General features: G+C 47.2%; 1 protein-coding gene across 2 annotated transcripts in view; it reads left to right on the top strand.

Moving 5' to 3' along the window:
* Nucleotides 1–24,520, top strand: part of AHCYL2 (adenosylhomocysteinase like 2) — a 111,221-nt gene that overhangs the window by 71,002 nt on the left and 15,699 nt on the right. The window contains exons 1-6 of one of the 2 annotated variants that reach the window (XM_074869615.1): nucleotides 3,549–3,630; nucleotides 7,514–7,622; nucleotides 15,760–15,903; nucleotides 16,604–16,704; nucleotides 17,360–17,462; nucleotides 18,380–18,474. In XM_074869615.1, the coding sequence (XP_074725716.1) occupies nucleotides 3,577–3,630; nucleotides 7,514–7,622; nucleotides 15,760–15,903; nucleotides 16,604–16,704; nucleotides 17,360–17,462; nucleotides 18,380–18,474 (606 nt within the window). In that variant the 5' untranslated portion in view covers nucleotides 3,549–3,576. Of the gene's footprint in view, nucleotides 1–3,548; nucleotides 3,631–7,513; nucleotides 7,623–15,759; nucleotides 15,904–16,603; nucleotides 16,705–17,359; nucleotides 17,463–18,379; nucleotides 18,475–24,520 lie in introns of those variants that run through there. The other variant, XM_074869614.1, reaches the window with a different exon arrangement.

The raw sequence follows: 24,520 nt of genomic DNA on the forward strand, positions 1-24,520 counted from the left end.
AGTTGTCTTGGAGGTCTGAGGATCGAGATCGGTCTCAGTCGTAGTAAAATGTAATAAATTGAGGTGTTTGGGGCTGTGGTCTGATGTTTGCGCTGTACACAACCTCAGTCCAGTGCTGAACGTGAGTGAGAATACGCTGGGCTGAGAGTTTGCAGAGCACGGCGGCTCCACCGCTGGTGTGAGGTCTTCAAGAATCAATGACTTGAATTTCTAACACACTTGGAAACCGCTTTGGCCTGGGTGGGTGGCTCTTCATTCCCGTCCTTTCTCGCCCAAGTCCTATAGGTAAAATCAGCCTTAACCTGCACATCCTCAAGCTGTTTCTTCAGAAGGAAGATGCCAAAGGGTTAAACCTGTGTGTTAATCCCAGAGTCGGTCTCCATGTGACCTTTTGGCTGGAGAACTGGAATCTTAAACACTTTGAGCTCCAGTTAAAGTTTTGGCTCAGTGAGCAGCATTGTCAGGATTACATATTAATTTAAGGCACGCAAAACTACGGAATAAATGGGTTTGGACAGTCCCTTTCTTGGAGAGATATGATCTAGGCTCAGGAGGTGGATTAGGAGAGGAGAAGCTGCCTGAATTGTTGAAGCTGAGGGTCGCGGATCATTTCAAGCACGGCGAGGGGAAGGCATCGCTGATGCCGCGGGGGGCGAGCAGGCCTCTCCTCAGTTGCCTTTCACACGCCAACACCTGGTGTCTCCGTACACGTCTCCGGTTTCATGGGGGAAAGTGGAGCGGGAGATGAAGTATCTGGCTTGGCAGGTCGGGTGCTGAGGAAACCAGCTTTTCCTTCATGAATAGGGATGAGAGGGCAGGAGGAGGAGGTTTGCTCTGGGACCTGCAAGCCCTGAGCTCTGGTGGAACATCCAAACAGTCATGTCGGTCCCCTCCGTTCTAGCCACAGCTGCAAACTTATTTCTCTTGCGATTTTTACCCTTTATTTTTTTTTAAAAAAAAAGAGTAAATTCATTTTATCACTTGGCATCAGAGATGGATGAGAAGTTTTTTCCCTGGGAAAAGACTCCCCAGACAGTTTGTCACATGAAAAAACACATAGTGGCGGCTCTTGAAGACCACAAATTTGACCTGCTGTTTCGTACGCGAATAGATGGATTTTAATTAGCTCTGTAACTTGCTCTTTGTTTCCTAGGTTTGTTGCAGGTGGATTTGCAAGCTGCTAGCAATGCTGGAGAGCTTGTGCGACTTAACCACACGGAAAACTGTTGTTTTCTCCCTTTGTTCCTTTAAAAAAAATAAAAATTTCCATGGCTAAGAATAAATTGAAGACGCTAGCACTACAAAAACGCTGCGCTCGCAAAATTCAAAAGTTCAGAGAATTTACAAGGGTGGTTCCTCTTGCACATTGCAAAAGTGACGGGGGATTTTATAGCTGTTACAGTATTTTAAGGTTTCGTTTAGCAATTTTTTAAAAGAGTAAAAAATGTTACAAGCACACGGCATGGCTAAACACAGAGGGAGGCTGCAGTAAGGTTGGGCTCCAACCATAATGAAAAAGCAGATTTTAATGGTGCATAGTTTGTTAAATTATAGTGATAACTTGGATTTTACTAGGACTGAACTTAGTTCTCCCTGATTTTATTTGAAGATTGAGCCAGATTACAACTGACATACGACTTGCGGAAGATACCTGAGCTGTGGACTGGAGGGGCAGGAAAAAGCTTTATTTTTAGCATTTTTATAGAATAGAGGTTCTTAATTTTAGTGTCTCATACTCAGTCTTCACTGAAAAAAACAGGCTTTTTTCATTTTTTTTTTTTTTTTTAACCCAGGAAAAGCGATTTGGTTTAAGTATCTTGGTGTGATAATGTGCTGGAAAAGTTGTTTGTGCTTTGGTGGTACCGTCAAGGTGAGCTTCATACCCCCTTTAAAGGATTTAGCTAACTTACAGTGAACTAAGTAGCATCTCGCTTAGGATTTTGCATGAAAAGGATCACCAATAATGTTAAAAATTAAAAATTTACCTTGAAAACACAAGTAGTAGTATCAGTTGAGGCAAATGGTGCTGATCCCAGTCTCGTATTTCCTGACATATTTCCATATTGGAAATAATCCATAGTTCCATCTTCCAGTTGCTCTACAGATTTGTTCAAGTTGGGAATTCTGTTTTTTTTCCTTTACAAAGCAGACGTTGCTTTCATATAGCCCAGGAATTTTTACTCTTTTTAGTGGATTCCTTGCAATTTGCTACCGAGATGTAAAATGCCATCACGGCACATGCTGGTCTGCAGAAGCTCTTTGGAGGAGCACCTGAGAGCAATATTTCCCTGGCAGCAGTTTCCCCATCATGCCGGACAACGGTCACAACTACTGAGGAACAATATTATTTCAAATCAGAGCAGTATTATATCAGATCAGCAGTTGGGGGGAGCTTTTTTTTCATATTTAGTTAGGATTGGTGTTGAGATCAATCGATGATGCCTCGTTGCTTCCCAGCTCCCCCTTCTTCGGAAGCAAATGTTGAGGTTTTCTGTGGGAATTGTCTTGGGTACATTATCAGGGACAAAACTCCTTGGATAATAGCTCCAACCACTAAATAAAAATTTAAAAAAATATCGCCCTGCACCAGGTCTGCTCAGTCACTGGCAGGACAGCATCACGCTCCCCAAAGCCTCCTGCTGCGCGAGCATCTCTGGGGTTATCCGCAGCTTTTCCTGCTGCTGTAGGTACCTGCAAGGTGGGAAGAGACTAGATACAAGGAAGAAATTTTTTATGTTGAGGGTGGTGAAACACTGGCACAGGCTGCCCAGAGAAGCTGTGGCTGCCCCCTCCCTGGAAGGGTTCAAGGCCAGGTTGGACGGGGCTTTGGGCAACCTGGGCTAGTGGAAGGTGGCCCTGCCCAGGGCAGGGGCATTGGAATTAGATGGTCTTTAAGCTCCTTTCCAACCCAAACGATTCTGTGATGATTCTAAGAGGAATGGTCTGATGAGGGAACAGCAGGACGGGTGTTGGAGTCTGGACCCTTCCAAGGACGGACTCTCTGCACTTGCTGCCGTGGGGGATGACGCGGGGACCAGCATAATTAAAAAACACTTTGCCATCTAACAAATGCCATCGTTGTTTTAGTTGCTCATTAGTTAATTTTCTTCTAATGAGGTTCTGTTAACGTAATCATCTGACATCGGGGAAAAAGAAAGTGGGGGGGAGAACCCAAGTTAAAAAGAGCCTAATTAGCAAGTTAATTATAGCGAGCAGGGAAATGTTCTGGTTATATAAATAAGCTATTGTTATGCACACACAAGCCAGGCCACGTTAAAAACTGCCGCTAACTGTGTAGAGGTCAGGCAAACGCTGTAATTCAACATAAAACAGAAGTAGGGCTTGTTTGGCGGGACGCCTCATTAAGTCTTGGGGTCCTTTCCTGCCAAAAAAAAGGGAGTCTGAAAATCCAAGCGGTTCCCCTTCCCTCCCTCCCTCCCTCCCTCCCTCTCCCTCCACCCCGCCGCTGAAACCAGAGCGGGCAGGATCGGGATCGGCGGGGCTGGGAGGTATAAATGGGGGGGCAGCCCCTGCCCCGGCGGGAGACGGTGCGGAGGGGCTGTCGGGGATGCCGTCATGCCGAACAAGAAGAAGTACAACGTGAACGGAGATTCGGGGATTAAAGCCCAGGTGAGGGCAGTCTTTAGTACCGTAATATCATTTTTCTATTTAAAAGTACATTTGTTTCTCTCTACCCCCGCTTTCTTTTTCCTCCTTTCCTTGCTGTTCCTCCCAGTCAGTTATTTCTGGAGCTGAGTGCATCCCCCTGCCTAGAGAAAATCCCAGTCTCCCGAGGACTTCTCTTCATTTTCTCTCAGGAGAAGGAGGTTTGAGACGATGAAGCGTTGAGCCAAACACGTTGCTCTGGGGTTGTTCTTGGGAGCACCGTGATGGAGGAGTCGATGGGTTTGTGAGCAGGGAGATTGCCCAGGAAAAACTCAGGTGCCGAGACTTTCGTTGCTCAGGGAAGTAGCATAGAGCGGCTCTTCATGGTAGAAACCCCAGGTCGAAGTGAGACATAGCTCATTTGAAATGTAATGAGCACGCACCTGCATTTAGAAGTCATTAACCCCTTGTACCTCTGGAGGTGCGGCTTTTCAGCTTGAATTGTGTTTTTCCTGCTGGAAGCTGAAAGAAGCGGCGTTTGTGTAGCTGCACAGCAGGTTGGACTCCTAAATCCAAGCAGCTGCAGCTCTCAGAGGCTTCACAGCCTCTTCTTGGAGCTTTACCCTGTGCAAAGTTGGCTGTTACCTTCAACACGGAACCAAATCGCTGTTCTCGTCCCCATCCTTCCAGCCAGGCTGGAACACGGCCTGTCGTGCCATCGGTTGCCTTGTGCCGTTCAGTCGGGATTTAAACCAGAGTTTTGGTCTGGGTAAGCAAGGTCTGGTTTTCTCCTTCGGGCTGGATCAAGTGCGCGTTGCTGAGATTTCAACTCGAAAGTAAAGACGTGTTGTAGAAACTGGCACATTCCTGGTATATGTGGAAACTGGTATATTCCTGCTGGCGCTTTGTACCCTTCACATGTCCATGCGATACAAAATCTACCACTGCGTGAAGGTGGATACAATAAATGTCTTAAATAAATCAAATTCCAGCATCTTTTCTTGCCCACTTTCTCTGTTGCTCGAAGGATAAAGCCAAAAGACGTTGGTGAAGTCTCAACGCTCGCTGAAAGCAGAGCTGAGCCTTGACCTGGCCCCTTCCCGACGTTCTCCTCTCCTGATGCTTCCTTCCACCTCTTGGCAGTCAGTGCCTTGCTCAGCTAAAGCTAAACCCGGCTTGTGGCAGGGTTTAAAGGGTTTAAACCCTTAAAGGGATTGAGGGCAGGGCTTATTATGAAGTCCAGTTCTAGTTCTACCTAATTTGGTTCATGATTTATTTTGCTTTCCGGCATGTACTTGACTATCAGTCTTGGATGTGGAAGTACTTCGAGAGCTCTGAATGCAATTATCAATATTATTGTGACGTTTGAAATAGTTGCATTGAACGTCCTTGAAGAGATGATGTGGGAAAGGAAAATGTTAATTATAATACGAATTATTCACCCGTTGTTAGACTTCCAGCCTATCTCACTTTGCCGAGAGCATCGTTTCCCACAAATAACCTGATGCTTTGATGAAGCTGCTCAGCTGTCGAGGGATTTGTTTTAAATGAAAAAAAAAAAAAAAAAAAGAAAGTTATTTCAGGCCAACAGCTTCTTAGAAAAGGAGTATAAAAACTGGCATATGTGCACAAAGACCCTGTCCCACCGGGATCAGAGGTGTTAATCCGCAGCGCAACTCTTGACTGTAATATGAGTTTGATGTGGATTTTTTTTCTCCTCTGTGTGTTTCCTGATCTGGTGTCATTCTGTTGTTTGGTTTAAGATTAGCAGAAAAAAAAAAGAGCTCCCAGGTGCTGCTGCAAATCCTCTCCCAGGTCCTTTCTCTCCTCCCCAGCAGCTTGGGCTGGCTGTCCCCAGGCCAGCTCAGACTTGGGTTCACGGGGGACTCTGAATTAGCCACCTGAGACCCCCATCACCTTTTTCCTTCAGCTAGTGGCCCAAAAAGCAGGGTACCAGCTCTGCAGCATCACCAGCTCGTCCCAAGTCCAATGTCAAGTGCCGCTACTTAAACCACTGAGCTTCAATTTGAGTTCCCAGAACCGGGATCAAATTCTTTCTGGTTAGATGACTTCTTTAAACAAAACTAACTTCTCCAAATACCCTAAGGGGTTAGTTAATAGCCTCAATTAATGGCTTTCAGTATTTTGGAGATGTAAATATTTAACCCCGTAGTACCAGACTAAGTCAGTTTATGCTTGTAGAAAAGTCCAAGGAACTTTGCAAGTGGAAGTTGTGTTTCCAATTTCCCTGAGATTTAGCACGAATCGTGAACATAGTGGGAGCATCAAGGCTTGTCTTACAAAGCGACGAGCATTGGGAGGTAAAATATTTCCTAAAACTATAAACCTGTTTTCCTGAATGCTTAAATATGGCCCAGTAGCCACATAGAAAGAGAATTAAAAGGGTTGTCGAGCTGCCGGTGTGGTTTTGAGATGCGCCATGTCCCTTGGGCAAGGCAGGTGGGCTCTGAGCAGTTTTAGTGTCTGTTGAAATGTGTCTGATGCTCTTGAAGCCCTCTGGGGTCACGAGCAGAAGGTTGGTGCTGCTGTGAGCAGGGAAGTGTTAAATTCAACCCGAGGTGCACGTCAACGGGGCACGGAAGGGTTGAGTTTCTGCTGTAAAATCACTAATAATCATCTGTAACAGCAGATGTTTGGTTTATGTGAAAACCTGGATTTGGGGAGTTTATAGTAGGAAATACTGAGTATTTGGCCTTCTTGCTGTTCTTTTAACCAAGGGCAGGAGTAAAACGAAGCTTGGAGAAAGAGGTTCTTCTATAAAGACCAAAGTTAAATGCCGTTTTCCCCTTAAAAGCGCGTAGATAAAAGTGACACTTCTTTACTTATCCCTTCTGTCCTCTGCATGCTTTGGGAGCAGATCAGCTTGGCTGACTTAAAATAAATCTTTCTCTGTCGGCTTGGCAGTTATCGCTGCCGTAACGTGGGCCGGGCTGAGCCTGGTTGTGCTCGGCTGCTCTCAAACCCACCGGTGGTCCTGGGGCTTTGCAGATGTTGCCGGGGACTCTGAAATCTTCATTCCTTGGTGATGATTGAAATGGAAACGGGCTTGATTCTTCACCTCGGGTTGAGTAGGTTGTTATTTGTCATCCAGAACAATTTGTTGCAATGAGATGAGCTCCATTAAAAAAGAGGGTAGATGCAAAATGCCACAACATACTGGTGTTACATCCACTGCTGAGGTGTTGTTGTAGGTGTCGCTGGTAAATGATAACTGGTTCCTTCTCTCCAACTTGATTAATTACCCTTGGCCAATCTGCACATTGCTTCATTTACATGCCTTATCCTTCATTTCTTGGTTTGTATCACCTCTTAAAAACAATACTGGTAAATACTTGTGTTCTCCAGGCGTCCATGCTCCCAACAGTTATAACACCCTGATGTATCTAATCTCAAACATTCCTTAATATAGAGTACAGCTGGAAGCGATCTTTGTTACTCAAAGTGGTTTTATTTCTGCCTTTTGTATTTCGTACAGCAAATAGGGAACACCTCATACTGGTCACCACAACAAATGTTGTGAGATAGGTCGGTGTCCACATCAGCTCTGCAAATGTTGGGTTGCCCTAACGGGGCTTCTCTTGCAACGAATAAAAAAATGAGTTTGTGTGTAATGGGGACAGAAACTTTCTAATTTGTGTGGTTAAAAGAGCAGTGTCAGGGTGTTTGAAAGACGAGTGTGTCGATGCTGCATCTGGTGGAGAGTGTAAATTAAATGAAGTAGGCAATTCAGGGTATCCCGTCTCCAATTAAATAATAGGAATTGCAGTTTAGCCCGTAACTGAGATGGTGTCAGTGTCTACTCAAGGCTTTGGGTTCTGGGGATTGATCTTCTGTATCAAACCGTTGGGTTTTTACATCTGACTGAACTATTAATTTTATTTAACAGATCCAGTTTGCTGACCAAAAGCAAGAATTCAACAAGCGCCCGACGAAGATTGGCCGCCGTTCGCTTTCCCGGTCCATCTCGCAGTCCTCGACAGACAGCTACAGCTCAGGTGTGTGCCGCCAGCTGCACTTACCGCAGCTCTGCAGACCCCAGGGTTTGTCCCACGTTTTGTGCGGGGATCTTCCAGATCTGCTGTGTAGTCAGTAGCGTCGGAAGGAAGGCGTGGAGAGAGGGTTCTTGCTTTTTTTCTCATCTTCATGTATAGTTGGATAGAAAATTAAGTTACTCTGATGCTCTTAACACTTCCGATCTCTCCTTACAACCCTCATGTGCAGTTGCTGTTGGCTTTCCTCCTCTCATCCCCTTCCTTTTTCTTCCAGGCTCAGCAAAACACTGCTTCCATTGTGTTCGTGCTTGCATGTTGTATTCCCTTCCCATCCTTGAATAAACCCACATGGGGACAACATGGGTGAGCCACCACCCCTGCAGTGGCTGCGTTCCCACGCAAACGGCTTGTAGGAGATATTACAGAATCCCAGAATCATCTCGGTTGGAAAAGCCCTTGAAGCTCCTCCAGTCCAACCATGAACCTCACCCTGACCGTTCCCAACTCCACCAGATCCCTCAGCGCTGGGTCAACCCGACTCTTCAACCCCTCCAGGGATGGGGACTCCCCCCCTGCCCTGGGCAGCCCATTCCAACGCCCAACAACCCCTTCTGCAAAGAAATCCTTCCTAAGAGCCAGTCTGACCCTGCCCTGGCGCAGCTTGAGGACATTCCCTCTTGGCCTGCCGCTGGTTCCTTGGCTCAAGAGACTCATCCCCCCTCTCTGCACCCTCCTTTCAGGCAGTTGCAGAGGGCCAGGAGGTCTCCCCTCAGCCTCCTCTTCTCCACACTAAACCCCCCCAGTTCCCTCAGCCGCTCCCCATCACACCTGTGCTCCAGACCCTGCACCAGCTCCGTTGCCCTTCTCTGGACACGCTCGAGTCATTCAATGGCCTTTTTGGAGTCAGGGGCCCAAAACTGAACCCACTCATCGAGGGGCGGCCTCACCAGTGCTGAGCACAGGGGTCAGATCCCTTCCCTGTCCCTGCTGGCCACGCTATTGCTGATACAAGCCAGGATACCATTGGCCTTCTTGGCCACCTGGGCACACTGCTGGCTTCTGTTCAGGCAGGACGTGAATGCCATGTCCTCTCCAGAGAGACACCAGGCCAGGCTCCATTTGCACATTGTAAGCCACCTGGATTATATTTGTAACATTATCATCTTGGGGAGCATGTTTTAAGCTGGCATTAATGTTTAGACTTCTCTAATACAGGTCTGTGATTAATACAACACTTGTGCAGGTTTTCCAGCTCCATCCAATACCTAATCAGCAGGGTATATTTTATGACTGTCATTTTTGAAGACTAATAGGCTGATTAGCCTGGCTAATGTCATCATGTTCGCTCCCGATTCAGAGCTGAAAGAACTTGGAGCAACTTTGGGGAATTCTCCTCCGCCCCTTGCACTTAGCATCTCTTGCTAAAGCATCAGCAATTGCAATTAATTACCTTGTGAAAGTATTATGTTTCCCTCCTAATGAAAGCTGCTAGGCTGGCAGTCAAGAAGGAAGACTTGTGTTCCCAGGGCAGTTGCAGGATGGGTGGATAAATCCCATTAGTACCTCTCGGTGTGGATCTTTGTCATTCTCCTTTCAGGGCTGAGCAGTAGCACAGTCTGAACAACCCATTAAGCCCTCCTGGGGTGGGAGAAGGCTGGAAAAGAAGCAGCATGAGGAGCAGAGAGATGATAATGGAGGGGAAGAATCATAGAATCATTTAGGTTGGAAAAGACCTTTAAGATCATCCAGTCCAACCATAAACCCAACACTGCCAAGCCCAGCATTAACCAACGTCCCCAAGCACCACGTCTATGCGTCTTTTAAATACCTCCAGGGTTGGTGACTCCACCCCTTCCCTGGACAGCCTGTTCCAGTGCTTGACAACTCTTTCGGGGAAGAAATTTTCCCTAATATCCAATCTAAACCTGCCCTGGCACAGCTTGAGGCCATTCCCTCTTGGCCTGCCGCTGGTTCCTTGGCTCAAGAGACTCATCCCCCCTCTCTGCACCCTCCTTCCAGGGAGTTGCAGAGGGCCAGGAGGTCTCCCCTCAGCCTCCTCTTCTCCACACTAAACCCCCCCAGTTCCCTCAGACGCTCCCCATCAGACCTGTGCTCCAGACCCTGCACCAGCTCCGTTGCTCTTCTTTGGACATGTAAGAGGTGTGTAGAGGTCCCAAGGTTTGGAGGTGGTGGGCACGATTGAAGAAGTGAGTGAAACCCAAGCGACATTTCCCCACGGCATTCTTGGTGGGAAGGCAGGCGTCCCAGTATCTCTGCCCAAAATGATGGGAGGTGCCGGTGCCGTTTTACTGACACAAGGTTGTGGAAACAGCATCTCTGCAAACAGCCAGTGGTTGTTTTCTCTTCCTGCCCAGCAAAACTGGAAAAGTTCAATCAAAATCATCAGCTGGTCTCTAAAATATGTACAAAGTTGTGATGTGGAGCAGCCTACTCCGAGATGCAATGTGTCGTGAACTGGGCTTTGCTGGAAGCAATAATGGGAGAAATGAGGGTGGTGAGGCCCTGGCACAGGTTGCCCAGAGAAGCTGTGGCTGCCCCCTCCCTGGAAGGGTTCAAGGCCAGGTTGGACGGGGCTTTGAGCAACCTGGGCTAGAGGAAGGTGTCCCTGCCCAGGGCAGGGGCATTGGAACTGGATGGGCTTTAAGGTCCCTTCCAACCCAAACCATCCTGTGACTCTGTGATGATAAAACAGCCAAGACTGTTGAACTTTGATTGCTGTAAAGTATGAAGACTGGATATCCTAACAATCTGTGCTGATCTGACTCTTCAAATTAGACATAAAAGTCTCTCATCCATATTTGCCAGAAGCCACCAGTTTTCTGTAGTTGTTCCACTTCATTTAAAACGAGTAATTTTTCTCACCAGGAAAATTAATTGTTTTCTGCACCATTGGGGGTGGTTTATACGCCCAAGCACACGCCGTGGTGTTTAACAGCATCTGCTCCTGCAAACCAGGGGAAGGCACCGACCTGACGGCTCAGCTTTGGAGTCGAGGGGGATGTTTTGACGTTGTGCTGGGCAAATCACTTTACATTTCAGGAACTGTTCTTTCCCTTTCTGCAAAACTCAAATAATTGTTACCTGCCTGAACAAAGATTTTTGGGCATCATCTGATTTATCTCAGCCCAGCACGTTGGATACTAAAGCGCTCAGAGTTGTGTATTATGCACCGCATACACGTTACGTGGGTGCTGAAGTGAGATTAGAACAGTAATATCTTTAATTAAAGGCGATTGACTTTATCCTCATGCTGTTTCATAACTAGCAAAAGATTGTACAGAAAAGAAACGATCTTTGTCTTTTTAGCTGGGCTGTAACAGGGCCAGGTTGCCCCTTTTTTGCCCTTACTGATGCCACTACTACAGATGTGAGTGGATCCTCATCTAAAATATTAGCAAAGCTAAATTTTGCTGAATTTAGGCTCTGACCTGGTCTTTGCTGGGTTAGGACACGGGCTGCAGGTGTCTCATTTTCCCCGAATTTTTCCACTGGATAACAGTGCCTGAAACCTGCTGCTGTTTTCTTGTAGTTCTCTGAGATAATAAAATTTATATTAAAATGATACGTGGCTCTACGGAATGCCAACCCTTGTTATGAAACTTTCATTAATCAATTTGAGGGTGATTTGAGATGATATTTAGGAGACTGTCCCATCAGTTAACTGGATATTTCTAGATTACAGGTGCTTGGAATCTTTTCCTTTCTGTGCTTGTTTTTCATTTTACAGGAAGGCAAGGGCAAAATTTATTGTTATATATTAGTATGCTCTTATACTACACTAACAATATTAGTTTAATTACCATGGTGCTATATGCACTACCCTATATTATACATATGTAACAGCAAAGAACCATCTGCATATGAAAATCTGGCTACCATCTAGGTGGGGTTTTTTGTTTAAAAAAATTTCTTTCAGCTCCCAGAACCAAGATCTATGGTTTTAAAGAAACCTCTGCACAGATTAGCTGTCTTCAAGGAAATAATCCTCCTTTAACTAATTCTTCCTTCGGGAGTCCTTGATACACAAGAGCTTGGTATTATATAAGGTGTTCTTTTGTTATTAAGCCAGGCTCCTGGTCCTTCAAGAGCTGCTGCGGGATTGTGAACACAAATTCAGAGCTATATTGCCATCAGCGTGTTGTTTGCAGGGTCGGACTTGTCTTTCACACCCCGCTGAGGATGGAGCCTTTGCAGAGAAATTTCAGCAATGCATAATTCTCCTCCGTAAGCGGATTAAGACCCGAGCGGGTCTCAGGGAGCCTGGCACGCCGACAGCGGCAAGCGCTAAGCTTTTTTTCCTTGGGATCATTCAAACGCTTCACACAGGCCAGAAGAGAAAGTAATCAGCTTGCTGGGTGCTGCAGGACGGGCAAGCCCATGGCCGTGCTGAGGGTGAAGGGTTTAATTCCTTGGTTTGGGTTTTCTGGTGTGAAAATGTTAATAGAGCTGTTGAAGTGCTGGGTAGAGGGTGGTTTGCCTTTATTCCAGGTTCTTGGAAGGGGCTCTCGGTATCAATCTTCACTTGAGGTCCAGATGCCTCTGGAAAGCTGCAGCTTTTTGGGAGTACTGGTGGGTGGTGATAAGCTCAGGGGTTCAACGCAATTCTTCTGATGACACTGTGTAAGAAACACTCACCCTTCCCGCTACCTAATTCCTTTGGCACAGAATTGGGGTCGAAAGCTGGGAATCTGTACTGATTGTTGGGTAGAACAACTCCCTTGGGTGTTTGGTGTAGATGGTTCCCTCTTGGAGACTGTGCCTGGGAGAGAAGCTTGCTCACGCGTGCAACACATCACTCAACGCCAGTAGCTGTTGAGTTTGGCTATGCAATGTTTCCTAGATAAATATTCAACCAGTTATTTTCTGGTGTGGAAGAAAGGGAGCTCATCATCAAGACAGCAAAGACCTCTCTTTCTCAAAGAACTCTCAAAACAGCTCATCATCATATGTGATGCCCTCCCACATGCACGTCATTCGTTAGCAATGCACAATATTGGCCAACTTCACTGAGGCTGTCATGGAAAGTGCTGTTCTACGAAGGTGGTCCTCTTCTGCTGTAAGAAATAATTTGATGTCAGGTCTTGTGCTCATTTTAGAAGAACCACGTGATTTGGAGAGTAAAGACTTGGAGAAAAACGTGAGGGCACTTTCATGAGGAATGGGGGATGACCATGTGGATGAGACTTCTGATTTGGGTCCCAAAGTGTGGCTCCTGCCAGAGATGAGGAGGAGGAGGTGGTGGTTGTGAGGAGCTCAGCTGGACGAAGGGGCCCATGTACTGGGTGCTTTATCTCCAGAAAGGAAAGAAGAGTGATGCTTTCTAGTCCATCTCCAAGCCTTATGTCTTGCTTTGACTGCTGATGCCAGTCCTAGAAAATGAAAGAGGTCTGGTCTCCCACATAGGGGCCTATTCCAGAGGAAAACACAGCACAAATGGTCTCTTCACCTGATCCAGATAAAGTGGAAACAGAAGTGGTGGCTAATTCTTCTCAGCTTGAATCGAAAACGGACTCTACATGTGATTTTAGTAATCCAAGTGAATAGGAAGGGGGATTTCTAACTCCATGAAGGGCTCTTCGGTAAATCTCCGTGTGTCATCTGCCATAGACTAGTTGCCTAACCCAAAGTTTGGAGGACATTGATAGGAAAGGGAGACAGTTATTGACATCAACTGTAATTAATTCTGCATTCACATGCACATCCATGCCTGTTAGCCATATATCATCTGAAACAAAAAGCATAATCTGATTCTGTGAGACCATAGGTTTGCTATCCCCTCTAGGCTCCTTACTACAGAGAGAAGTGGTGCCATCTTTCTTCCTCTTATCAAAAGAGTAAGAGGGAGGAGGGGTTAAAAAAGATCCAGAAAAGCAAAAGATGAAATACACATCCAATTGTTTGTCATTTATAATAGAAAGGGAAAATCCAAGGGCTGGATTGAGCTGTCTGTAGAGGTACAGAGATGTTGGTTGGGAGGAATCAACAAGGTCATCTTGCCCCCCTGCCCACTCAGAGCAGGACATCACCAGCACAGGATGAGGTGAGCCATGGTGCTCTAACCAAGTCCTGAAGTCCTCCAAGGATGGCTCCATGTCCAAGTGGAGAGCAGTGACGAGTGGCATCCTCAGGGGTCGGGGTTGGACATCTTTGTTGGGGACACGGACAGGGGGATCGAGGCACCCTCAGCAAGTTCTGATGGCACCGAGCTGTGTGGTGCAGTGATGTGCTGGAGGGAAGGGATCCATCCAGAGGGACCGGGACAGGCTGGAGAGGTGGGACGTGCAAACCTCATGGAGTTCAACAAGGCCAAGGGCAAGGTCCTGCCCATGGGTCGGGGCAATCCCAAGCACAAACCCAGGCTGGGCAAGGAGGGGATGGAGAGCAGCCACAAGGAGAAGGACTTGGGGGGGTTGGTGGGTGGAAAACTGCCTGTGAGCCAGCAACGTGCGCTGGCAGCCCAGAAAGCCACCCGTGTGCTGGGCTGCACCCAGAGCAGTGTGGGCAGCAGGGCGAGGGGGGGATTCTCCCCCTCTGCTCTCAGGAGACCCCCCTGCAGTGCTGGGTCCAGCTCTGGGGGCACCAACGGCAGAAGGACACGGACCTGCTCGAGCGGGGCCAGAGGAGGCCACGAAGATGCTCAGGGGGCTGGAGCACCCCCCTGTGAGGACAGGCTGAGAGAGTTGGGGGGTTCAGCTGGAGAAGAGAAGGCTCTGGGGAGACCTTAGAGCGGCCTCGCAGGACTGAAAGGGGCTACAGGAAAGGGGGGAGGGACTCGTCATCAGGGGGGAGGGATAGGACGAGGGGGAATGGGTTTAAACTGACAGAGGGGAGATTTAGATGAGATCTAAGGGAGAAATTGTTCCCTGTGAGGGGGGTGAGGCCCTGGCACAGGTTGCCCAGAGAAGCTGTGGCTGCCCCCTCCCTGGAAGGGTTCAAGGCCAGGCTGGACGGGGCTTTGGGCAACCTGGGCTAGTGGAAGGTGTCCCTGCCCGGGGCAGGGGGTGGCACTGGATGGGCTTTAAGGTCCCTTCCATGGGGATTCTGTGATGATGAAGAGGCCACCACCTCTCCTGGCAACCTGTGCCAATGTTGCATTGTCCTCCCGATGAACAAGTTTCTTCCTACCATCCCGTGTGAGCCTCCCAAGCAGCAGGTTGTTGCCACTGCCCTAATTGAGGAATGTTGAAACTGAATAAATCCAAGCACTGGGAATACCACTATAACTGAATCATTAACTAGCAGCCTTCACCATGCCGTTGTTTAAAATGAAATAGGGTCTTGTATCTATCCTGTCATAAATTACAACTCTTAATGCTTTGGGAGTACTCAAAATATTAATAGGCATTTTTGTTGGGTATCTCAGAGCTGTAAAGGCTTAAATCCTGTGAGGAGAGATTGAAGGAGCTGGGACTGTTCAGTGTGAGGAGGAGAAGGTGAGGGGAGACCTCATCACTCTACAGCTCCCTGAAAGGACGTTGTGGAGAGGTTGGTGCTGGTCTCTTCTCACAGGGAATTAGTGACAGAACAAGGGGGAACGGCTTTAAACTGCAACAGGGGAGGTTCAGACTGGACATGAGGAAAAATGTTTCCCAGCAAGAGTGGTCAGAGAGTGGAATAGGCTGCCCAGGGAGGGGGTGGAGTCCCCATCCCTGGGTGTGTTTAAGGGTCGTTTGGATGAGCTGTGGGGGGATGTGGGGTAGGGGAGAACTTTGTAGAGTGGGGCTGAGGGTTGGGCTCGATGATCCCGAGGGGCTTTTCCAACCTGAAGGATTCTGGGATTCTAATATTTGGGAAGAGAGATGGGAGAAGGCTACAGGGGAGCTGCAGAGCATGAGGAGATGAACCTGTGGGGGACACGGGCAGTGCTCGAGCTAATTCCCTCCAGTGTGGTGTTGCAGTAGAGGTAGATGAGAGTGAGGCAGTCACTGCAGGTAAAAGCTGACTGTGGGGAAATCACTGGTCGTTGTCAGGAGAAGAGGAGATCCCAGCTGAGGATGGAAGGAGTTGGCACGTGCCCATGGAGAAGCACATCCAGCAGATCATCTGCGCCCTTCCACTGCAGGTGGTTTGGCTTTAGGGAACATTTTGTTCTGTCTCTGACCTCCTTTTCTTCCTCCAGCTGCCTCCTACACAGACAGCTCTGATGATGAGACCTCCCCCCGAGACAAGCAGCAGAAGAACTCCAAAGGCAGCAGTGATTTCTGTGTGAAAAACATAAAGCAGGCAGAATTTGGGCGCCGAGAGATTGAAATTGCTGAACAAGGTAAACGGGGCACGTTCTTCAAGCTCCACATTGTGCTAGGCTGTCTTGTGGGGTTCTTCCTTCCCCCAAATCCTCTGCTTGTGAGGGTCGGTATATTGGTGGTTTCTTGACACTGTTCCCATTAGCGATGGGAAAACTTTTCTGGGATTTTGTGGGATGGAAAGGAGTTAGAGGGTTATGCGCCGTGTAGCTCCAACCAACCAGCTGCTGAAGGACTACTCTATAGTCAAATTCATTTTGTTAAAATCAGTAGAAAAGGTGAAATTCATCAAATAAATTAGGCAACTTTGTTTTAGCACGATTGTCTCCAAAAATCTGTAGCAAAGGCCGTGCAGAGTTTAGGTAGTTGGAGGGATCTTGGAGAGGCTCATCAGAGCAGCGAGTCCCAAGTCCTCCTCGGTCTGAAGCAGATTTTCTCTAGCCTCACTTGAGCATTCACAGGTAGAAATTTGAAAATGTGATGATGCTACATCTTAAATAGTAGGGAAAAGCTGCAGAGGGTTGTTGGGTCCTTTTCAGCTGTGCCATGACTTATTTGATGCTGCTCTCAAGGCTTTAGCTTGTTCTGAAGCTGCCCCAGCTGCACGAATTTATAGGAATACCAGATAGCAGGGCAAGAAGTGATGCTGGCTGCTTTTTCTGTGCTCATCCCTCTTTCCATCACGTTGATGGATCTGTGGTTTGTTATTTTGCCTTTCAGAAATGCCTGCGCTGATGGCTTTGAGGAAGAGAGCTCAGGGAGAGAAGCCACTGGCTGGGGCCAAGATCGTGGGCTGCACGCACATTACGGCGCAGACGGCTGTGAGACCCCCTCCATAAACTCCAGACAGGGATTTTCCCCCGCTTATTCTCTAAAATAGACCCCAAGCAGTTAATGTAGAGATGCAGTCTCTAAGTCCAGCACCAAGTAAAAAGAGAATGGTGGATTTTGTGAACGTTTCCAGATAAACAGAGCCTGTGCTTAAAGATGATGCAACACACGTATTCATGAGGCATTGCTTGGGTAGCGATAACCAAGGGAATTGAATTACCTGTATCGTATAAGCAGGAAGAAGTGGTCAGTCATCACTTATGCAATTCAAGAGCTGTGGTTTCTCCTCCAATCATGGGACAGGAGTGCTTTCTCCTGACTAGATTTGGGACTTTGCTGAGTGAAATCTGCATATCTACATATTTATATACACCCACGCACATATATATGCTGCATATAAAATATACTTTGAAGTTCTTTCTTACTTCATCCATTTAAAATTGAAAAAAAAAAAAAAGTAATGGCAAAATTATTCTCTGTGCAACTCTCTAAGGACCCTGATGCTGCTTAAACCCAACTTCAGATCCCCCCAGAAGCTTCCCCACAAATAGCGAATGAAAATCCCGCTTGTGTATCGCTCTTTGCATTGTATATTGCTCCTTGCGGTGCTCTTTCTGATTTTTTTTTTGTTTTGTTTAAATCCAGGTCCTAATGGAGACTCTTGGTGCGTTGGGTGCGCAGTGCCGATGGGCTGCGTGCAACATCTACTCTACTCTTAATGAAGTGGCTGCTGCCCTTGCTGAGAGCGGTAGGAAACTTCACCCTCTTTGTTTTTTCTGGTTTTAAAAAGTTTTCTTACTGCCCCATCGTATTTAGCTCATTTACCATCTCTTACAGTTTTTTCCCTTCATTCTCTTCAATTTCGAATAAACCTATAGGAGGTAAACAGCACAACATCAATCCTTTCCACTGGTCTGAAAATCTTAGAATAACTTTCCTCTGGAGTACAAAAGTCCGTAGTACAAAATGATGGTGCTGCACATTATGAGCTGAGTGGGCTGCGTGAACCTGAAAGTTATTTTGCTAAAAGGAACTAAGCTAAATTTGATTTCACTTCTATAAATTTGAGTCATAACTTTGGCTAAAAGGGGTGAAAGGGAGGATTTGGGGGGGACATAACTCACAAGACAGAAGCTGTCCATGTTGCTGCTCAACTGGGAGATGCCTTAATTCAAATCCTGTTTTTCCTGGGTAAGGATTTTACCCTGAGAGCTGGGAGACCCAGAAGAAGCCAAACTCACTGCCTTGCCTGTTACCTAGTCTTGCTCGAAGCTGAATAATAATTGCTCATAAATCAGAATACATTCAAATTTTGTGGCTAACGTGCCTGGCAGGAAGGTAGGACATCTAACTTGCAGCAAAAGCTTGATTTTGCAAATAAATGTTATCATTGAGAGCGTGCTGCCCTCTCATCTGGTGGCTTTTTCTTGGGGGAGAGGAAGAAATTAGGCTAAAACTGACTCCTGTCTGCTGCCTTCAGTGTGTGTCTTCAATGTTTATCTCTGAAGCTTCTTCTAGAAGGTAGATGTTGAAAAATCAGACCGCGGGCAAGACCGCAGTGGTGTCAGGAGCCCGGTGGATCACGCGTGGACGTAGGGAGAGCCGATACCCAAGGGATTTGCTAAGGGATTTGTGTGTTAGCACCCGTCTCCCTCTCTGTGCCAGGGTTCCCCGTCTTCGCCTGGAAGGGAGAATCTGAAGACGACTTCTGGTGGTGCATCGATCGCTGCGTCAACGTCGAAGGATGGCAGCCCAACATGGTGAGCCGGGGCCGACCCTAAAATGCTGGGCACGTGTTGAAGCGTGGGTAGCTCTCATCTGAAGAGAAGGAGGAGGGTTTAGTGCTGGTCTGTGTTTTCCTCCCAAATTTAGACCGAACTTAGTTAAGGCTTGGTGCTAACACAGCGTTTACCTTCAGAGCACTTTACAATTAACTACGCAGTGAGGGAAATGAACTTCTCTCAGTCTCACAGGTGTAAACTCAGGGAGAAAGGGGGTTAAACGACTTCTGCATGTGGATCTTGCCTACCAAGCAGGGTTTTGTTAAACTGTTTTCTAAATAAGCATAGCTGCGTTAACACAAAGTTTATTGGGTGCCTAGTTTGCTTCCAGGGTAGCTTGGTCCAGTTTAAACCAAATTCATTTAATCTAGCCAGTAAAAAATGACTCAAAATCAGCCTGTTCTGAAAAGGGGTTGCATCCCTTTTACCACGGTCGATTAAATTCACACCTTTGGTTGATGTGATTTTTCCTATCTACGCAAGGCTTCTGTTTCAGAACAAAAATAACATTTTTAGGTGATTTCTACACTTTAAACCTGCTCTTACTGTATGAACACAGAACCTCAGGTAGCCCAGCTCCGTACTTTGCTGGTTTATTCTGCCCTTGTTTCTAGGGAAAACCGAGAACCCTAAACTAGGTGAGCGGAATAATTTGCAGCTGTCAAATGTGCTGTTTTCATCCTGCTTCCCGACAGGTTTTGAGCCTTGGAGCTTATGATCTAAATTAGATGAAAAGTAATGGAAGGTGGAAGGTAGGCGTGTATCTGTATTGTTTGTTTGCCAATATCAGCTTGTTTGAGGTGGGTTTTTTGTCCCTTCCAGTCTACACCTGCTCACTTCCTTGCTGTCACCTTTAAAAAGAATCATGAATGTCAAAAAAATCCACCCCCAAGCTACGAATCTGAGTCTAGACACGACAGCAGCTTTCTTCATCTTTTTGAGGAATAATTTCCCATCAAAAATGTCAGTAATTGAAGAAATCAACGTACCAGAATATGCATATTATGCTTTCCCAGGATTTCTTCAGGCCTCTTGATTCTGCGACGTGTCTCCAGCCATCAGTGTGTTTTCAGACCTGCTTCTGGAGCACGGAAGTAATTGCTGGGGAGCCCCAAACACCTCGGATCTAGCAATTCCCAAAGATTTGCACACCGGATTTTGAAGGTCCATGTTTTTAGAGATAAGAAATAGGATGCTGGACACTGGGTGAAGAACGGGATTGGAAAGGATCTTCTTTGTATGATTATTTCAGAAGAACTGGCAAACTCGGCCACAGAAGCAAGGTGAAATTTGCCTCTCCGGCCCGTCCAGCCTCAAGGCTGAAATGAGATGGAGCTACTCTGCTCCCTGTGCTGATGGCAACTTTTTAGAACATGCATCATATTTTTTCTCTCCTGTTGAGACTGAGAATTTCCCCTCATATCCTGAATCAAGGAGATACGTCCCCAGGTTGTAGGACTGAGCCTGAGCTGCTGCTCCTGGCAGCCCATGACCTTTGTATAAACCCAAATCTAACCTTTTTTCAGAGAATCATGGAAGGGTTTGGGTTGGAAGGGACCTTAAAGATCATCCAGTTCCAACCCTCCTGCCACAGGCAGGGACACCTTCCACTTCAGATTTCAAGTGTTTTGGAAAAATGAAACGTTCATTTTAATTTTTAAAGAAAAACCAAAAGACCTTACCAAAATTTAAAATGTGTGGCAGATGTTTCAGGAAAGGAGGAGTATTACATTGGTCACCCGAGTTTTTTGAAGAGCTCCCTCCTTAACAGGAGTCCCCACATTCAAGGGTTTCATAGAATCACAGGATGGTTTGGGTTGGAAGGGACCTTAAAGATGACCTAGTTCCACCCCCCAGCCATGGGCAGGGACACCTTCCACTAGCCCAGGTTGCCCAAAGCCCCGTCCAACCTGGCCTTGAACCCTTCCAGGGAGGGGGCAGCCACAGCTTCTCTGGGCAACCTGTGCCAGGGCCTCACCACCCTCACAGCGAAGAAATGTCTCTTGTCTTGTCCTCTCTGCCCATCAGCAAAACACCAATGATACCTTTCAGCAGCGCTGATGATTATTAATGACTGTACGGGGCTCTGAAGACGTTCTGTGCAGCGCTACATGCCACGGTGTGATCTGATGGGAAATTCTCTCTCTGTGAAAAGTGATTTAGTAACGTGCCTATCTCTGCCCAGCAAGAAATAATCCATTTGGACTCTTAAGTGTGGAGTAATGCAGAGCGTAACTATCCAACTCATTCTTGTTGATCCATCCAAGTTGTACTTGTTGATCCCAGATGAAAGTAGCATGGAAATGCATCTCCATTTCCAGGCTTCTACATCTTTAAGCTCAATAAAGAGAAGTGCAATCTCTGTTTCTACTTAAGAGAAAGCAAAATGGGTCGAAGTAGTTCAGCAGCTTGCTGTAAGCCACGCTGACAATATCAAGGCTTGAAATACCCCCCAGGAGTCCCGTTTAGAACCGCTTCGCTGGCCCTCGCCAGTCCTGTGTCCAGGTAGGCACAGCGAGGCGTGGTGGAGCTGATCGTGCAAATAAATAGGGATGTCTCACAGTCCAAAAATCTGAATATTCAATGTTAGGACTTCTGTGTGGCGCTGCTCCCTGGGAACAGGTAGCCACAAATACCAAGAGTCTGCAAAATAAAGACACCTTGGGTTTTCTGATGGGAGTAACAGACCTTCAGAGGAGTGCTCTGTCTGCACAGGAATGGCTCAGAGGAGGGTTTTTTTCTGAAAAATACTAAAGTCTGAGAGTTTGGTTTCCTTTGCAGCATAAACTGATCCAGGACCATGCTGGCGCCAGGGGATTTCGATGCCGCCTCCGACCATGCCTTCCTGCCATCTCCTTGTGTTTTCACCAGTCATTTTCTGTAGGGAGTTATTTTCAACCATGTTGCTGAGCTAATTCTAGCTAATTTTAATCAGCTTGGGTTTGGCAAGATCAACCGCATAGTGTCGGCTGTTGCCCCGACAGAGTTTGGAAGGGGAACAGGGTGAGATGTTCGTTGGCGGCGGGGTCTTAGATGGGTTTAAAAAGGTTGTAAAATGGCACCCCGAGACACCAGTTTCTTTCATGAAAGAGATTTTCTGCTGGAGAAAATGTGAAATGGAAGGACTGAGGGAGTGAGAAGCCACAGCCCTCCTGTGCAGACAGCAATGTGAAATTGCTTACTTGGAGAGAAAAACACTGAGAGAGAAACATCTACCAAGGGGATGTGGATACACCAAATCAGTCAAAAATCATCAAAATTCAGGGTGAGTACTGCTGAGGAGGAGCAGGATTAAGTATCTTCTGGTGCTCAGGTCAGAGGATGGTCCTGTCTCCAAAGAGAGGAATGTCCCTGCAGGCCCGGGGTGATGGGAAGATGTTTTTTACAGGTGTGACGACTCCGGCACGCTCTGCTCTGAGCTGAAAGTGCCAAAATCAAGAGGGAGGTTGATGAACTGCAGCCGGGAGCGTTGGTTTGCAGATCGTGCCTCTCAGTGGGCGTCAGGCAGCAGCGCCGAGAGGCAGAGCAAGGCTCGCATCTCCAACGGCTCCTTTTCTGTACGAAAAACTCTTTGCATGTCAAATAAAGGCTTTTTTCCCTGAGAAAAAAATCTGCCTGGGAAGAATTCAAAAAAAGGCAGATAACCTGTGTAAAGCTGAAAAAACTGCAGCAAGATGGGGCACATACCCCGGGTTTTGCCGTTGGCTGTTTGAGGCTGCTACAAGGTGACCTTCCACCAAAAAATAGTCCCTCCACTGATTTGGTTTGGGTTCTGTTTCATTTCCTGCCCTCCTAGGAAAGAGGAAACTGCCAACCCCCCGAATTCTCTCTTAGAAAGAAGATTATGTGCCCTATTAAATGGGGATTAATGAAATGAAGACGTCCTGGGAGCCAGGCTGCTGAATTCCTACCTCGGCTGGCCCAGGAGAGCTGCTCAGCCCGCTTTAACCCTTGCCTGTCCCCACTTCCCAGCCTCTGAACGCACGAGGTGGATCTCGGGGGGTCCCTGGAGGCTCAAGAATCAGGTCTACGTGGGACACACGTGCTGGGCTCTGACATTTGTGGAGGAGCAGCTGCTACCCACAGCGCTCGCTGTCAGTGGAAAATCCTGCAATTTAGAGAGAAAAAGGTTGTAATAATATGTAGCATTTCCAAGTAACTCTTTCCCCGTGGATGTCAGAGCGGTGGCTCAGTGAAGCCACCACGTAGTGTCATGACAACACTCAGGAACGTCATCTTTGAGCCCACAATGGGGCTTTTTCTGCCGCAGGAACATGGTGGGAGTGTTAATTTTTCCTGGGTGGCTGCAGACACCGAGCTCCACCGCCGGCCAACGAGCAGAGATGCTTCTGCCCGGGTTTGACGTTTGCATTTGAGGACACCAGTAGGTTACCAAGGGCCGGCTTGGCAGCCAGAAGTCTTGAACGTTGGTGTAGGGAACATGCAAGGAGGAAGAGGAGGAGGAGGAGGATGCAATCAGAGGTCTTTGACGTTGGTGTAGGGAATATGCAAAGGTGATAGTGATGATGCGGTCCAAAGTCTTTGATGTTAGTGTAGGGATTATGCAAAGAGGATGATAATGATGACAGGGAACATGCAAAGAGGATGATGAGGATGATGATGATTCAGTCAGAACTCTTTAGCATTGGCGTAGGGAACATGCAAAGAGGAGGAGGATGATGATGATAATAACAATACAGGCAATGTGCTTTCAGCAGGCCCAGCTAGCACAGGTCCTTGGCACTTCACCCACTGCTTGGTGAAATCTGCTCCCTGTTTTTTCTTAATTCTGAGTCTAATGGGAGTTGTCAGACTTCCCACCTTCCTTGGGCACCACTTGGGCCACCTGAGGCCACCTGGGTGGCAGGAGGACTCGGCAAAACGCATGTGTTTGGGTTTTTTTCTTGTTTCTTTTCGTCTTTCCCAGACACCTCTTTATGGTACCCAGGTGGGTCCCTCTTTGAAGCTTTTAGAGCTCAGCACCCTCCTTGGAGTGTTGAGATGCAGCAGGGGATGACCCAAAGTGGTTGGGACTGGGGCCACGTGCATTACGAGGTTTGTAGGACAGACGAGCCTCCTAATGAACTCCACTGGCTGTCACTAGCAGCGAGATTTTCTGTGATTATCAGAGGTTCTGTACTTACAAAGGGAGAAAATAAGCCTTAGCTTGAAGTCTTTGATTATCCTGACGACACTATAGCACGTCACAAAAATACCTGAATAACATCAACCCGTGAAAGGTGTATCTGGGTGTGTGTGTTAGACTTTTAGCAGCGTTACGACCTTCGTGTCCAAGGCCATTACCAGGCGTGTTTCCATGTGCTGGAAAGCACACGTGTGTGTTCTCACCGGCAGAGAACAGACAAGCTCCTAGACATCGCTTTTCACTGCAATTTTTAGATTTTTGCAGCCAAATGGTTTTCACGTTTGTCCTTTCCAAGGCACTTTTTCAAAGGGCACCTTTACTTGCTCATCTTTAATGTTTTTATTAAAGCAGTAAGTCTCTGGCTTTCTCCACCGCCCTGAAATGTGTCATTAGGAGGAAATGGGTGGCTCGGGAGACTCGTGATCTGATAAAGAAGAGTTTTGTACTTCTGAGACAGGTTCACAGCCAGATGAAATGGGCAGAGACCAGAAGTTGTTGTCTAAAAGAGGTTTGGTATTTTTAACACAGTGTTTTATGATGCAGTTACATTATAATTGTAGCTCTGCACCCTCCTCCTCCTTCTCCATCTCCATTCTCCTCCTCCTTCATCCTCCTCCATCCTTTTCCTTCTCCATCCTTCTCCTTCTTCATCCTTCTCCACCTTCCTCCTTCTCCATCCTCCATCCTCCTCCATCCCCCTCATTCTCCATCCTCCTCCATCCTTCTCCATCCTCCATCCTCCTCCTCCATGATCCTCCTCCATCCTTCTCCTTCTTCATCCTTCTCCATCCTCCATCATCCTCCTCCGTTCTCCTCCTTCATCATCCTCCTCCATCCTTCTCCATCCTTCTCCTTCTTCATCCTTCTACATCCTCCTCC

The sequence above is a fragment of the Strix uralensis genome, chromosome 5 (assembly GCF_047716275.1).
Source record: "Strix uralensis isolate ZFMK-TIS-50842 chromosome 5, bStrUra1, whole genome shotgun sequence".
Taxonomy (NCBI): Eukaryota; Metazoa; Chordata; class Aves; order Strigiformes; family Strigidae; genus Strix; species Strix uralensis.